General features: G+C 37.9%; 1 protein-coding gene across 14 annotated transcripts in view; it reads left to right on the top strand.

Moving 5' to 3' along the window:
• The window catches only part of METTL25 (methyltransferase like 25), a 142,421-nt gene that overhangs the window by 34,508 nt on the left and 93,447 nt on the right, over window positions 1-14,466 (top strand). For 12 of the 14 annotated variants that reach the window (XR_015163464.1, XR_015163462.1, XR_015163463.1 and 9 more), the window contains one exon: window positions 1,655-1,802. Coding sequence is in view for 10 of the 14 variants with exons in the window: in XM_086398892.1 (XP_086255018.1) it covers window positions 1,655-1,802 (148 nt within the window). In the remaining 4 variants the exon portion in view is untranslated. Of the gene's footprint in view, window positions 1-1,654; window positions 1,803-2,247; window positions 2,583-7,128; window positions 7,868-14,466 lie in introns of those variants that run through there. The other 2 variants (XM_086398894.1, XM_086398895.1) reach the window with 2 other exon arrangements.

A 14,466-nucleotide genomic window follows, 5' to 3' on the forward strand; every position in this document is an offset into this window, starting at 1 on the left:
AATAAACCCTCTCTCTCTGAACTCCTTATTATTTATAACATAACATCTAAGTAAAACCTACCCAAGCTGTCTAATCACTGAGAAAAGCAAAATAATTGCACAACATTCCATAACATGTGCTTTGAAGAGAATAATGATTGAAGCAACTGAATATTTTATCAGGCCAAAGCAGTGTACAGGTAAATTCTTTTCTTTTGAAAGGTTAGACTTCAGCCCTGCTTGCAATGCAAAAAACCCGGGTTTGATCCCTGGGTCAGGAAGATCTCCTGGAGAAGGGAATGGCTACCCACTTCAGTGTTCTTGCCTGGAGAATCTCTTGTACAGAGGAGCCTGGAGGGCAATGGTCCATGAGTCCCAACGACTCGGACATGATTGCAGCAACTAGGCACACACATATCTAGATTATATGAACTAAAGTATTATTTTTTGTAAAATAACTCAACTGAAGTAGTTGTATTTGTTCTTAAAATAGTTATATATTTGATTCACAACTTAATGTCTGTTATTTTAAATATTTATAATATCCATATTTATAATAACCTGATATTGATGATAAAAATATATAACATTTACAGAATTTTATTATGTGCCAGAGGTTATACTAAATCACGTACAAGTATTAACTTATTAAAGTCTTGCAACAACCCATTGAGATGAGATACTATTATTGGCCTCATTTTACAGATGAGGAAATTATGCAACTGAAGAGTTAAATAGCATACTGATCGAAATTCTTTTGAGTGTGAGCCAGTGTAACCACTCTGTGTATGCATTTAAATTAGGCCTTAAGTAATTAGGAGAAACATTTCAAAGGAATTTTACATAATTCATGTTATAAAATTAAGAGCAACATTTTTTATTTGGAATTAATATTGTCATATTTGGTGTAATGAGTGAACTAAGTAAACTTTTTTTGATGTTGGAGTATAAATGCCAATTTAGCAAGGCTTAATTTCTTTTGAATTTCTTTCGTATGGCAGGTTTTATAAGTTTTGAATGGTGAAGTGCAATTTAAAAATTGACTATTAAGATATTAATGTATCTCAAATCACAAGTTTGTCCTAGTAACACCGCCTACATTTGATTGGTCAAATCAACCTTTATTTTGACTAGTTGTTAAGCAAATATTAATTGTAAAAGAGACCAGAGAAAAGTAAAAAGGACAAGTAACCAAAAGCATTAGAAAATCAACGCAGTGTAAAACACTGCGGCTAAACCAGCCCAGCACGCCCACACGCACCGCCGTGTGACGGTGGTCCTGCTGCCGCCACCAGGCCTTCCCCCCTGCCCCATCCCTCCTGCCATGCCCTCCGAGGGGACGCACACGTGGCCCTCAGGCCCAGGGAGGCCGATACCGCTGTGCTGTCTTCTCAGATCCTGCTTCCTTAGGTTTAAAGAAAAAAGAAAAAAAAAAAAAAAGGAAAGAAAAAAAAAAAAGAAAACTCAGAAGCATGTCAGTTTTGATAAAAGATCACAATCATTTTACCTATAAAGGAAATAATTATGTTATGAAAATGGGACATACGATACTTTATAGTTAGAACTTTATCATTTTTTTAAAGCTCTGCATTCTGATAAACATATACAGTCTTCACCTGAAATGTGTTTTACCCTTCCTTTTAATTTCCAGCATTTCTTCTTCTTATCTTTTAAGGATTGTTTGATGGTAGGTCTACATACTTGTGGTGATCTTGCTCCAAATACTCTGCGAATATTCACTTCCAAGTCTGAAGTCAAAGGAGTTTGCAGTGTGGGTTGCTGCTATCACCTCTTATCTGAAGAATTTGAAAACCCACATAAAGGTACAAAGTTCTTCATGTCTCATGATTTTATTTATTCGAGCAAAATGACTGCTTTATCTCTCTCCCTCTTTTTTGTTGTTGACAGTATTGTCATTTTGAATTAGCATTTGAAATAAGATCTGATATTCTTACAATTTTAGAAATGTTACATCCAATGAAATTTGATGCATTGTCACTTATAGTGTATTTTGTGATAGTTTCTTTTTTTATCACAGTATGGTCTTCAGTTCAGTCGCTCAGTTGTGTCTGACTCTTTGCGACCCCATGAACCGCAGCATGCCAGGCCTCCCTGACCATCACCAACTCCCGGAGTTTACCCAAACTCATGTCCATTGAGTCAGTGATGCCATCCAACCATCTCATCCTCTGTTGTCCCCTTCTCCTCCTGCCTTCAATCTTTCCTAACATCAGGGTCTTTTCAAATGAGTCACCTCTTCCCCATCAGGTGGCCAAAATATTGGAGTTTCAGCTTCAACATCAGTCCTTCCAATGAACACCCAGGACTGATCTCCTTTAGGATGGACCGGTTGGATCTCCTTGCTGTCCAAGGGACTTTCAAGAGTCTTCTCCAACACCACAGTTCAAAAGCATCAATTCTTAAGCTCCGTATGGTCTTAAAGAGTGCCCCAAACTGCAAATATATGAGAATTTTGTGTGATACATGTTTTAGAGAACTTCTATTTAAAAATATTTGTCAGATACACCTTGACTAATGTAGTGAAGCTAAGTTATTTTGTCATAAATATAGAGTTGACAAGATTTGCTTCCATTTCCAAACCCTTCTCCATCTTGTAAGGCATACTGATATTTCTCCCTCACAAAAAGTTTCTTACTCTACTTTGAAGTGTTAGAACACCATGCTTTCAAAAAGGCGAAGACCCGCAGTTGCTTTAAAATAATAGTATTCAAACTGTTTGCTCCTTGGGCTGAAAAGGTGCCTGAGGAGTGAAGGACAGAGTGTGTTGACAAGACTGAAAGCACCTACAGTCTTTCATCTAGAGCAGCTCCAGAAATTCCTCCTTCTGACCCATTTTATATATTACATCTCTCTATTAGACATGGTATCACATTGGGTGGTTATTTAGTTTATTAATATGGTGGATTCATTTCGATATTTGGCAAAACTAATACAATATTGTAAAGTTTAAAAATAAAATAAAATTTAAAAAAATATTAGCAGTTCTCTTTTCTATTAGTTTAATGAATTATTTATCAATATCCAGTGTCCCTTGCCAAGAATTTTTAGGTCAGGAAGTTGTATCAATGTGGATGGCATTGTTTGCTCTTTTTTTCAGCTATAAAGCCCAGATGAGTATGAAATTTTGATTATTTTTTATTTAGTCATGTCCAAGAGGTAAAAATTAGTATTGTATACTGAAATTTGGCTGGATGAAACAGAGGTCTTCCTTAAAACTGACAAAAGTTTTTATGGAGAAGAGGGGAGTTTGAATTTTTTTATGTCAGTGTTTTAAAAACTGTCTTTTAGAAAAGATATGCAGATGTAAATTTGTGAATATGTAGAGATACACAGAGTGAGAGAAAGAAAGCAAATTGGCAAAAAGGTAACAATAGTTTAATTTAAATGGAAAATATGCTTGTCATATTATTTCCAACTTTGCTCTGAGTACACAAATTTTCAAGATAAAACTTGGGGGGAAACGTGAACCTAATTTTTTTTTTTACTCTATAGTATATAACCCAATATTTACATTAGTGTATAACTCTTTTTGTACCTCTTTCCTAAAAGAAATGGGGAAGAAAACAAAACAAAACACTTAATGCAATCACAGTGTTTACAGTTTTTAAAATATTAAATGGGAAGTGTTCTCCTGGCTCAGCAAGCATAAAATTCTGTGTAGGGAAGTTCTTGTTCTTAGTTCAAGTGCTTCCTGTTCTACAGGTGCAGTGAAATAGGGTGTTTTTTAACAATTGGCCCAATTGGGAGTAGATGGAGCCACTTGGTGTGTTTTTCAGTTCAGAAATACTGTCTTATAGTGTAAGATCTTTAATTTCAGCTTCCTGCTTCCTTCTTTCACTTTAACATCATCCCCCTCCACCTCACCCCACCACCACCCCCCACCAAAATGCCTTCCCCTTCCAAAGGGCTTCCCTCTCTGTAGGTGGTCCATCTGAAGACTGCCATCCTGGGCCTGCGGGACCCTTGCAGCCCTTGCTATGCATCGTCAGGTCTCAGCCTTTATCTCTGTTCTTCACACAGTGGGGTCCTGTCTCTTGGCAGTGTACTCTGTTCCCTGTCACACACATGTTTCCACATCTGACTGTCCCTCTGGAATGATCCCCAGAGCTGGTTTCACTGATTTGAGATGTTTATTTCTTAATGTACATTTAAATCTACATATCTAGTATAAGTGGTTTATGAGTAATTTTATTTATTCTCTACTTTTGTTGAATATGTAAAGAAATTCAGATTTAAGTGGCTATCATTATTTCATGACAGCCAGGAAATGTTATTGGGACAATTTACATCCAGTGTCTGGTTCTTCCATTTTATTCTTAAAGGGGTTGGCAGAGACTACTTGCCAGGGTGGGAAGCAATTTAAGAGATGGACCAGTTGCTCACTAGTTGCTCCTTTGTCAGTCCATTTTGTGTCAGTCTTCTCTAGGCAAATAGTAATTTAATATTCTTAGTTACATTTATTTATAATGTGTTTCAATAAAGTATAAACAAACATAAGGGAAGATAAATATTTTTAGAGCTAAATGAAATGATTGAGGAAAGTCCTTTGTGTTATGAGTCCACTTAGGTACCTTTTCTGACACACTGTTATAAATTGTTTAGAAGTATTTATTGACCATGTATTCAAATTAAGATGAAAAAATATCTTTGAATAAGGCATGTTCACTAGAGAGCTTTTCACAGAATCTGAAGGAAGAACGGTGCACCACACCTTCAGCTTTGCCGCTTCATTTCTGCCATGGAAAGATTTGATAGATTGAGTATTCAGAATGTAGACACTAGTTTTTGTTTACTTTTTTATCTTCAGAAATCAGCACCTTGCCTCAGACATGGTTCATGTTGATCAGTGTTTGCACAATGTGTGCTGAATAGATACTTGAGTGGCAGTTGCCCTTCTTCACTGCATTGATAGGATGAGTTTGGCCCCAGAACTCAGACAAGAAAGGTTTGGAAAGGTTTGCTAATGACTGTGACTGGCAGCTACAAACTCTCATTTTCCTTCTTGTAGGCAGAATTAATTCATGCAAAGGCCTTCCTACCAAAAATGTCTTAACCATTGGAAATCATTGAGATTATGATCTCAGTGGCTTAAGATCTATGAACTAGACTTAAGTTGCAAAAGCTGATAGTATTTCTTGATGTTATTTGATTTCCTCATAAATACCTGAGAAGCATGGAGGCTTGGGAGTCTTGCTTGTTGGGAAAGCAGAACAAGCAGGAGGGAACAGGACTGAGTGATATGATGAAGCTGGTGGAGATGTATGCAAGGTGATTGCCTTCAAATACTTCGAAAGCAGAGAGTTTGAAAGCCAAAAGGTAGGAAGAAAATGTAGGAAAATAAGTGATAGGAAAAACAAAAGCAACCTAGGTTTATGTTGAGCTTTGCCTAGCTTTGGACTGTTATACTTTCTCTTCTCAAAAACTGGATGGCAAAAAGTCACTCCTTTCTTTCTCACACCCCGTCTTCATTTTTCTTGCCATTGCCTATAATGAAAGGAGAGAAGATATGAACCATCTCCTGTGATTTTTATAACAATATTCCTCAACTCTGGCTGTCCAGATGGATCATATATGACAGTTGCAGTTTCTAGATGCTTGGAACCTGCTTCTGACCTTCTGAAGTATCTCTAAGAATGGGATTTTAATATAAGCATTTTTAAGAAGCACTGTAGGAATTCTAATGAACAGCATCACTGAAAACAAATATTTATTATCGTTCCTAAGAAGATATACAGAATTTCAGAAGATGTTCTGCAGAAATATATTTGAGGTTGTTTGTAGTTGTTTTAACCTCTCCCATGCAGGCACTTAGGTGGGCTCTACTCATGTGCTAGTTTGCAGGTCCAAGCAAACGACTGAATCCGAGAAGATCTAAGAAGGGTATATCAGAGTCTAGACTACAGAGAATTAACCCCCAAAAGTCCTCGAGGCATCGAGCTCAGAGTGAAAACCCAGGGAAGTCAAACATACAGGCAAAAATGCACAATAAAGGGTTAGAAACTAGACAAAATCAAAAATATGAGCACCACTAGAATTTTGGTAGCTTAACTTTACTGATGAGCATGTGTGTGTGTGTATGAAAGCAGACAACAGCAGACTTTTTGTTCTTGACTATTTAGCAGTGACTGTTTGGAAAGATGGAATACGGATGTGGTCTTACTTTGTACGTGTAGCATTCATAGTATTCCTAAAATAGAAATCCACCACTGTACAGTTTGATCATAATATTAAGATAAACTAACTTATAGGGCAAGATGTTTGCATGGACAAGGTTGGTGTATTTCCTGTCATATACTTAGGACTAGGTTCCATGGAGTGATGGGCTTCCCCGGTGGCTCAGATGGTAAAGTGTCTGCCTACAATGCGGGAGACCAGGGTTCAATCCCTGGGTCGGGAAGATCTCCTGGAGAAGGCAATGGCAACCCACTCCAGTACTCTTGCCTGGAGAATCCTATGGACGGAGGAGCCTAGCAGGCAGGCTACAGTCCATGGGGTCACAAAGAGTCGGACATGACTGAGCGACTTCACTCCCTTTTCCATGGAGTGATGTCTTTGAATCATCAAGTGTGTCCTGTGTTGCTCCCCTAATATCTTACACACCTGCCCCTAACCCTCAGTTTGTTTGCACAGCTGTTTTCAAGTTTGAATTGGGGCAGTATTGCCCTTTGGGATGTAAATCTGAGTTATTAATAGTCCAACATAGTATAGTAGAAAAGTCTGCTAAGTACACTGCAACTTTTTATGACAATATTGTACTATGTAAACAATATGTGTTTTGCATGAATATGTTTCACCAGTACCCTGTGGTAGACCATAGAGGTGGTCTGTCATGAATGTTAATTTTCAAAAAGACCTCAAAACTCTCTGAGCAATTATGAATACCAAAGTTCTACCATATGCTTTAAAAACTGCTTTTAAATATTTATACATTATAAGCCAGTAGTTCCTAGGAGAATATGAAATAACAGAAACACTTTTATTGCAGTGCTTTATAGAATATATATATATATATATATATATATATAGGTATATGTTTTCCCAAGTTTGACTTGTTTCAGTGTTTTGTCTTAATATTGATTATCATTATCATAATTAATTTGAAATACTGATAACTGTTTCTTTCTGTAGAAGCTGGAGAGAGAGCTTCTTTTGGTTGTTTTTCCTGTCAAGGTAGAGATATGCTGAAGAAACATTACTGGTTACCTCTCCAGATCCACATCTCTCTTCTTCCGTGTTAACTGAACTATGACTTTGTTCAAGTGTGTTATTAGGAAGACTGAGTGCTGCTATCACCTCAGAAATATGTGACTCTCAATCTAAATTAGCTACGATGATTCCGTTTATTTAAGAATGGATATGAGACAGTTGTTACCAATGAAGCATGAGGAGCGTATCTCCAAAGGGGTTTCCTGGGAAATATTTTTTTCTCTTAAAATTGAATACAAGACAGAAACATTGCTTTTCTTTTTCTTTTTTGCCTCTGGTCTTGGTCATCTGTATCTGTTTGTTCAGTCTAGTAATTCTGCCTGCTAAGCATTCTGTCAGAATTTGATCTCAGTTCTGTAACTGAGTCTTTCAGGCCTGGTCTGAGGAATGAAAGGTAATTTACTTTTCCTGTAAGTTGATATGATCATATCAGAGACTTCAGAGTGCAGGATGAGTAGAGAAAGAGCTGGGACCCCAGAGAGTCACATCAGGTGGTTTCATAGAGCTTCTTCAGCGGCCTTGATAGGCTTTGTCAGGGAACAGATTTTTGCTTGGTGTCTCCTCATCTTCTTAACCCAATACCCGGAAGTCTGCTCATATCTTCAGTGCGCTTCTAATACTACAGATCTGCAGAGTTAAATACAAATGGTGTAACCCTTGACAGCCTATGGCTCATTTTTGCGTTTACCCTTGGTCTGAATGTGTTTCAGGGCATTAAGGCGATCCTCCCTAGAGCCCTCCATTTCCTTTTTTTTTTTTTTAAACAAAGGAGGGCTACAGGTCATCTTTTAACGTCATGTTTCAACCTGGTCCTGCCATTTCTGTATCAAATAGAAATTTGTCAAGGGCATATGATACCCATCCTACTATAAAACTTTCTCAATTTAGGACACCAGTAGGAGTTTTCAGGGAGGAGACTAGATTCTTATATAGTCAGCTTCAGTGTCTTTTAGAATTAACAACTGGTTTTCATTGTTTTATTTTTATTTTTTTTAATTTTATTTTATTTTTAAACTTTACAATATTGTATTAGTTTTGCCAAATATCAAAATGAATCCGCCACAGGTATACATGTGTTCCCCATCCTGAACCCTCCTCCCGCCTCCTTCCCCATACCGTCCCTCTGGGTCGTCCCAGTGCACCAGCCCCAAGCATCCAGTATCATGCATCGAACCTGGACTGGCAACTCGTTTCATACATGATATTATACATGTTTCAATGCCATTCTCCCAAATCTTCCCACTCTCTCCCTCTCCAACAGAGTCCATAAGACTGTTCTATACATCAATGTCTCTTTTGCTGTCTCGTACACAGGATTATTGTTACCATCTTTCTAAATTCCATATATATGTGTTAGTATACTGTATTGGTGTTTTTCTTTCTGGCTTACTTCACTCTGTATAATAGGCTCCAGTTTCATCCACCTCATTAGAACTGATTCAAATGTATTCTTTTTAATGGCTGAGTAATACCCCATTGTGTATATGTACCATAGCTTTCTTATCCATTCATCTGCTGATGGACATCTAGGTTGCTTCCATGTCCTGGCTATTATAAACAGTGCTGTGATGAACATTGGGGTACACGTGTCTCTTTCAATTCTGGTTTCCTCAGTATGTATGCCCAACAGTGGGATTGCTGGATCATAAGGCAGTTCTATTTCCAGTTTTTTAAGGAATCTCCACACTGTTCTCCATAGTGGCTGTACTAGTTTGCATTCCCACCAACAGTGTAAGAGGGTTCCCTTTTCTCCACACCCTCTCAAGCATTTATTGCTTGTAGTCATTGTTTTAAATTTAGAAGTACTTCACCTGGAAATGTATCTGGAGGATGAAGGAAAAGTGTTCAGTGTATTATTTGAAAATGTAACACACATTTTAAAAATAAGTGTATCTTGTATTTTGAGACCTTTTGGATAGTCAATATATGGTATTAATATTAAAAACTTCTAAGGCAATATTAGCTAGTTAAGATTAGCTTTACACCATGTTCTGTGTCTACAGAAAGGTATGACTAATTTTAGTCAAGCAAGTAACAGTGAATTAATCTCATCATTCCAGCAATGCATAAAATTGCTGTCTTTTTAGTAAAGATTTAACAGTATTTTCTGTTTCATAAATTGTGCATTTTATTAAATCTGTTTATTTGCTTTGAGCATTTAATGCTAGAATTTTGGAGGACATAAAGAAATAGAGTTTGGTTTCTTTTATCAAAAGAGCATTTGTTTGACTTCCATTTCCAGCCACGTGTGATTTTTCTGAGGAACTTTCCTGCTGTAGTTCAGCTAGGTCCTGCCTAAATTAAAACATGTATTCCTTTAAGCATTGCTGAGTGTACAAAAATAAGGGAAATCTCCATGGATGAAGAAAAATCAAAACCAAAGGATTAACTAGAGAGAAGGGGAAGAGAGAGGAAGAGGAGTTGAAACTGGAGCAGGGAACTGTGGGTTATAAGATAGCAGACGCTGTCCTGAGGCAAGTGCTGGCCACAGTGGGATATGGAGACTAACATGGGCCCACCTCCTTGGTGGAGGAGCCGACCTGAAGAGCTCTTACTGAGCCATGGCCTTGAATGAGGCAAACCAGTCTTCAGTCAGTCCCATGCAGAGGTAAATTCAAATCTTTGTCGGGGAGTACATCCCAAATTCTGGCCCCTGGAATTTCTACTGATTAAAATCTACCAAATGTAAGCTCAGGACTTTAACAAACAAACAAAAAAACTGTATTACAAAATCTGTCTGGCTAGGTATCCTGCCTGCCCCCCCCCCGCCACCGCCCCCATTCAACTAAAAATACTGAATATAGTTAAAATTTGTTTCTTAAGACATTGAAATACTGGAAAGATGCATAGTATTTATGCAGGAGAAGGTAGGAGTCCACAAAGATAACAGAAATGCTGAAGCTACTACGGGTATTTGTGTACTGTGGCAAAGTTGAGCTTTGGTTTCAAAGCTCTACAAGGAGTGGGGTACAAATGATAAAACTTGTACTTAGGCACACACAGAGGCACGCACATAGGAGGTACTCTCAGAAGCTGAGACCATAAGGATAAGGACTAAATTTAGAGCGGCTGTAGCAGAAATACAGTAGATTGAAACATTTAAGAAAAGGAAATAGCAACCCACTCCAGTGTTCTTGCCTGGAGAATCCCAGGGACGGGGGAGCCTGGTGGGCTGCTGTCTTTGGGGTCGCACAGAGTCGGACACGACTGAGGTGACTTAGCAGCAGCACCAGAGGGGTGGCAATAATGGAGAAGGGATTTTCAAGGACTATTATCAGGTTTCTGTTTAGAGCCACTGGGTAGGTGATGGTACAGTTTATGTTATGGAAAAAATTAAGGAAGCCATGTTTCTGGACAAAGTTCTGCACATGTTTAGTAACTTAAGATTGCTTTATATATGAGTGATCATATTTGGACAAGTTTTATAAATACATGGAAATGGAACTATTGTAGTATAATCATATAGGATTTATTTTTGTCTTACTTTCCAGAAAATCTGTAAGGCAGTCGCTGACATTGGTTCACATGGTTCAAGAGTGTAAGGGCCAAGGTCTTTGTAGTTTTGTTGGCCTTTCACTGTGGCCACACAATGGTTGCTGCTACTCCAGCCATTGTAGTTCAGATGGAAAGAAACATGAAGATGGAAGAACTTTTCCCATCTGAGATAGCATCCTTTAAAGAAATTCCTTGGTAATTCTATCCAACAAGTTCCACTCCTCCATTGATCATCTCTAGAAGTCTAGGTAGTCTAGGAAATGTAACCTTCTAGATGGGCATCTTACAGCTCCAAATGAAATCAAGATTCTGTGAGTAACAAAGAAGGAGAAACTGGATATTTGTAGGAATTTAGCATTCTCTGCCACTGTGTGTGTGAGTGTGTGTGTGTGTGTGTGTGTGTGTTTGGACAGTCATGTGTGAATATTACTGCATGAATAAGGATGAATAAGGGCACAGAGGGTGAATGTGATGAGTGTGGATAAAGTAACAGTATGTAAATGTACCAGAGTGTAATCCTATCCATTGTCCTCTTCTTTCTTTTAATAATAGAACTTCTCTTAGTTTTAGTAGAGCAGACGTCACCCAGCTAGAGTCCCTGACTCCCATGTGACATATTCAAGCCAGTAGAATGTAGTCAGATAATGTGTGCAATTTATTTAAAAGGAAGCTGCTTGCTCCCCTATTTTTTTTCACTCTTCTTACTGGCTAAGGAATAACAGTGACCTTGATATTAAAGTTTGTAGCTAACTCTTTAAGCATAGCAGAGCCGCCTGACCTCTGGGCTCTGGATAACACACTGTATACCTACTACCTTTTTCTGTCCTATGACAGGAGAGAAAGATTTCTATCTTATTTAAAGACCTGTGTTCTGAGATTCTATCCAGCACAGGTGGATCTAAGGTCTTGTTCTGAATGCTTCTTCTTTGGTGAAACTTTTACCTTAAGACTAACTGTTATGCACTATAAATATATAGCAAGCCAACAATAATAGCAACAACAAAGGACAACAAATTTTATGTGACAGATTATATGTGAATATATACAATTTATAAATGATTTCTTAGAGGTAAGGGGAAAAAAGAGAATATGATAAGTATTAAAAGAGCTATTCCAGCTAAAAGGTGGAAAGGATTTCATGTTAGGAAATCAGGAAAAGCTTTGCAAAGATATTAATAATAACTTTTGAATTGAGCTTTGTAGGTTAGGATTTCAGTTCAGTTCAGTTCAGTTGCTCAATCGTGTCTAACCCTTTGCGACCCCATGCATCACACCATGCCAGGCCTCCCTGTCCATCACCAACTCCTGGAGTTCACTCAAATTCATGTCCATCGAGTCGGTGATGCCATCCAGCCATCTCATCCTCTGTCATCCCCTTCTCCTCCTGCCCCCAATCCCTCCCAGCATCAGAGTCTTTTCCAATGAGTCAACTCTTTGCATTAGGTGACCAAAGTATTGGAGTTTCAGCTTTAGCATCAGTCCTTCCAATGAACACCCAGGAACAATCTCCTTTAGAATGGACTGGTTGGATCTCCTTGCAGTCCAAGGGACTCTCAAGAGTCCTTTCCAACACCACAGCTCAAAAGCATCAATTCTTTGGTGCTCAGCTTTCTTCACAGTCCAACTCTCACATCCATACATGACCGCTGGAAAAACCATAGCCTTGACTAGACGGACCTTTGTTGGCAAAGTAATGTCTCTGCTTTTTAATATGCTATCTAGGTTGATCATAACTTTCTTTCCAAGGAGTAAGCGTCTTTTAATTTCATGGCTGCGGTCACCATCTGCACTGATTTTGGAGCCCAAAAAATAAAGTCTGACACTGTTACCACTGTTTCCCCATCTATTTCCCATGAAGTGATGGGACCAGATGCCATGATCTTCGTTTTCTGAATGTTGAGCTTTAAGCCAATTTTTTCACTCTCCTCTTTCATTTTCATCAAGAGGCTTTTGAGTTCCTCTTCACTTTCTGCCATAAGGGTGGTGTCATCTGCATATCTGAGGTTATTGATATTTCTCCCGGCAATCTTGATTCCAGATTGTGCTTCTTCCAGCCCGGTGTTTCTCATGATGTACTCTGCCTATAAGTTAAATAATCAGGGTGACAATATGCAGCCTTGACGTACTCCTTTTCCTATTTGAAACCAATCTGTTGTTCCATGTCCATTTAGGATTTAGGTAGACAAAATTGTTGAGAGAAGCATTCCAAGTGTTAGGAACAAGGTGAGTTAAGGCATGGCAGGTCACTCATTGGAGATGAATGAATATTCTAGGTGGTAGCTTGATTTATATGAAGTATAGAAGAGTGATAAGGTGGAAAAGAAAGGCAGAGGTCAGTCCAAGGGGGCCTCATATGGAAAGTCCATTTCGGAAATGAAAATTTTGAGTACAACAGTAACATGACCAAAAGCAGAAGCTGTCAGGACCTATGAATTTTCAACTATGAAATTCTTTGTTACCCTAATAGTGAAACAGTGGGAAAACCAGAAATCGTGGGATCAAGGCTAGGACAATTAGTGTAGTAGAAGCATTCACCCCAGAGGAGTAAACTAGCTGCTTACATTCCTATTCAAAAGGCAAACTCCAGTCAGATGTGAGCTGACATCTGTTATCAAAGGGCTTTCCACTCTTAGTGGAAAACTGGAGCACATGCAACAGGAGTTTCTGATCAGGTTTTAATATATTTGTTCTTTGAAAGGTGTTGGCTCTCACAACTCACAAATGTGTGCTCATATTTTTTTATTCTATTTCTATTAAATTTTTTAGAAATACTGACCATGATCCACTAAATTTCATGACCCATTAAATGGATTGTAGCCAGTGGTGTGACAGTAAATGTTTAAATGATTTGCTCCGTCCCTGGATAAAAGCTCTAATATGTAGTGTTTCCTGGTATCCATGGTATAAATACACCCAGATTGGCCAGTTTCAGGCTATCACTGTTGTCACTGAATGCTTAACTGGGAAAAGATGACACAGTCAGCTCTCTCTGGAGTCAACCTGACTGCACCACTGACTTTGACCTACAGTTTGAAATAAATTTAAATATATGTTTGTTTGTTTTAAGTAAGTGAATTTATTCACTTCAGCAGCAAGTCAACCTATCTGCTCACTTAAGAACCAAATCAACCTATCTGTAAAGCCTCCCAAGGAGTGTCTGGTATGCAGCAAGTGCTGAATATGTATTTGTCAAAAGAATAAGTTCCTTTATTTAGACAAATGTAAAGGAATATTTATGCCTTCTTTAGTTTATTTCTTTTTCAGTGGCCAACTTTTCATATAAGGACTTCAGTTTCTCAAATGAATCTCACAGAGATTTTTCAGATTTCTAAACTTCCTACTATATCACATGTTCATTACTTAAAATTTTAAAAGAATTTTAGCATAAAATTTGAGAAAATAAAAACAAGTTATTATTAAAAACAAATTATAAGCAATTTATTGTATTCCAAAATGATTCTTTGAAGAGATTTTCAAAAATAATTTTATTGAAGTATAGTATATTTATAACGTATTAATTTCTGCTGTGCAGCAAAGTGATTCACTTATATGTTGTTTGTTTAGTCACTAAATGGTTTCCGACTCTTTGCTACCCCTTGGACTGTAGCCCACCAGGGTCCTCTGTCTATGGAATTTCCCAGGCAAGAATACTGGAGTGGTTTGTCATTTCCTACTCCAATACATATATCCATTCTTTTTTGTATGTTTTCCATTATGGTTTATCACAGGATATTGAATATAGTTCTTTGTTACATAGTAGGATCT

This window comes from Bos grunniens, chromosome 5 (assembly GCF_055505025.1).
Source record: "Bos grunniens cultivar Pamir isolate PY7600 chromosome 5, Bosgru_T2T1.0, whole genome shotgun sequence".
Taxonomy (NCBI): Eukaryota; Metazoa; Chordata; class Mammalia; order Artiodactyla; family Bovidae; genus Bos; species Bos grunniens.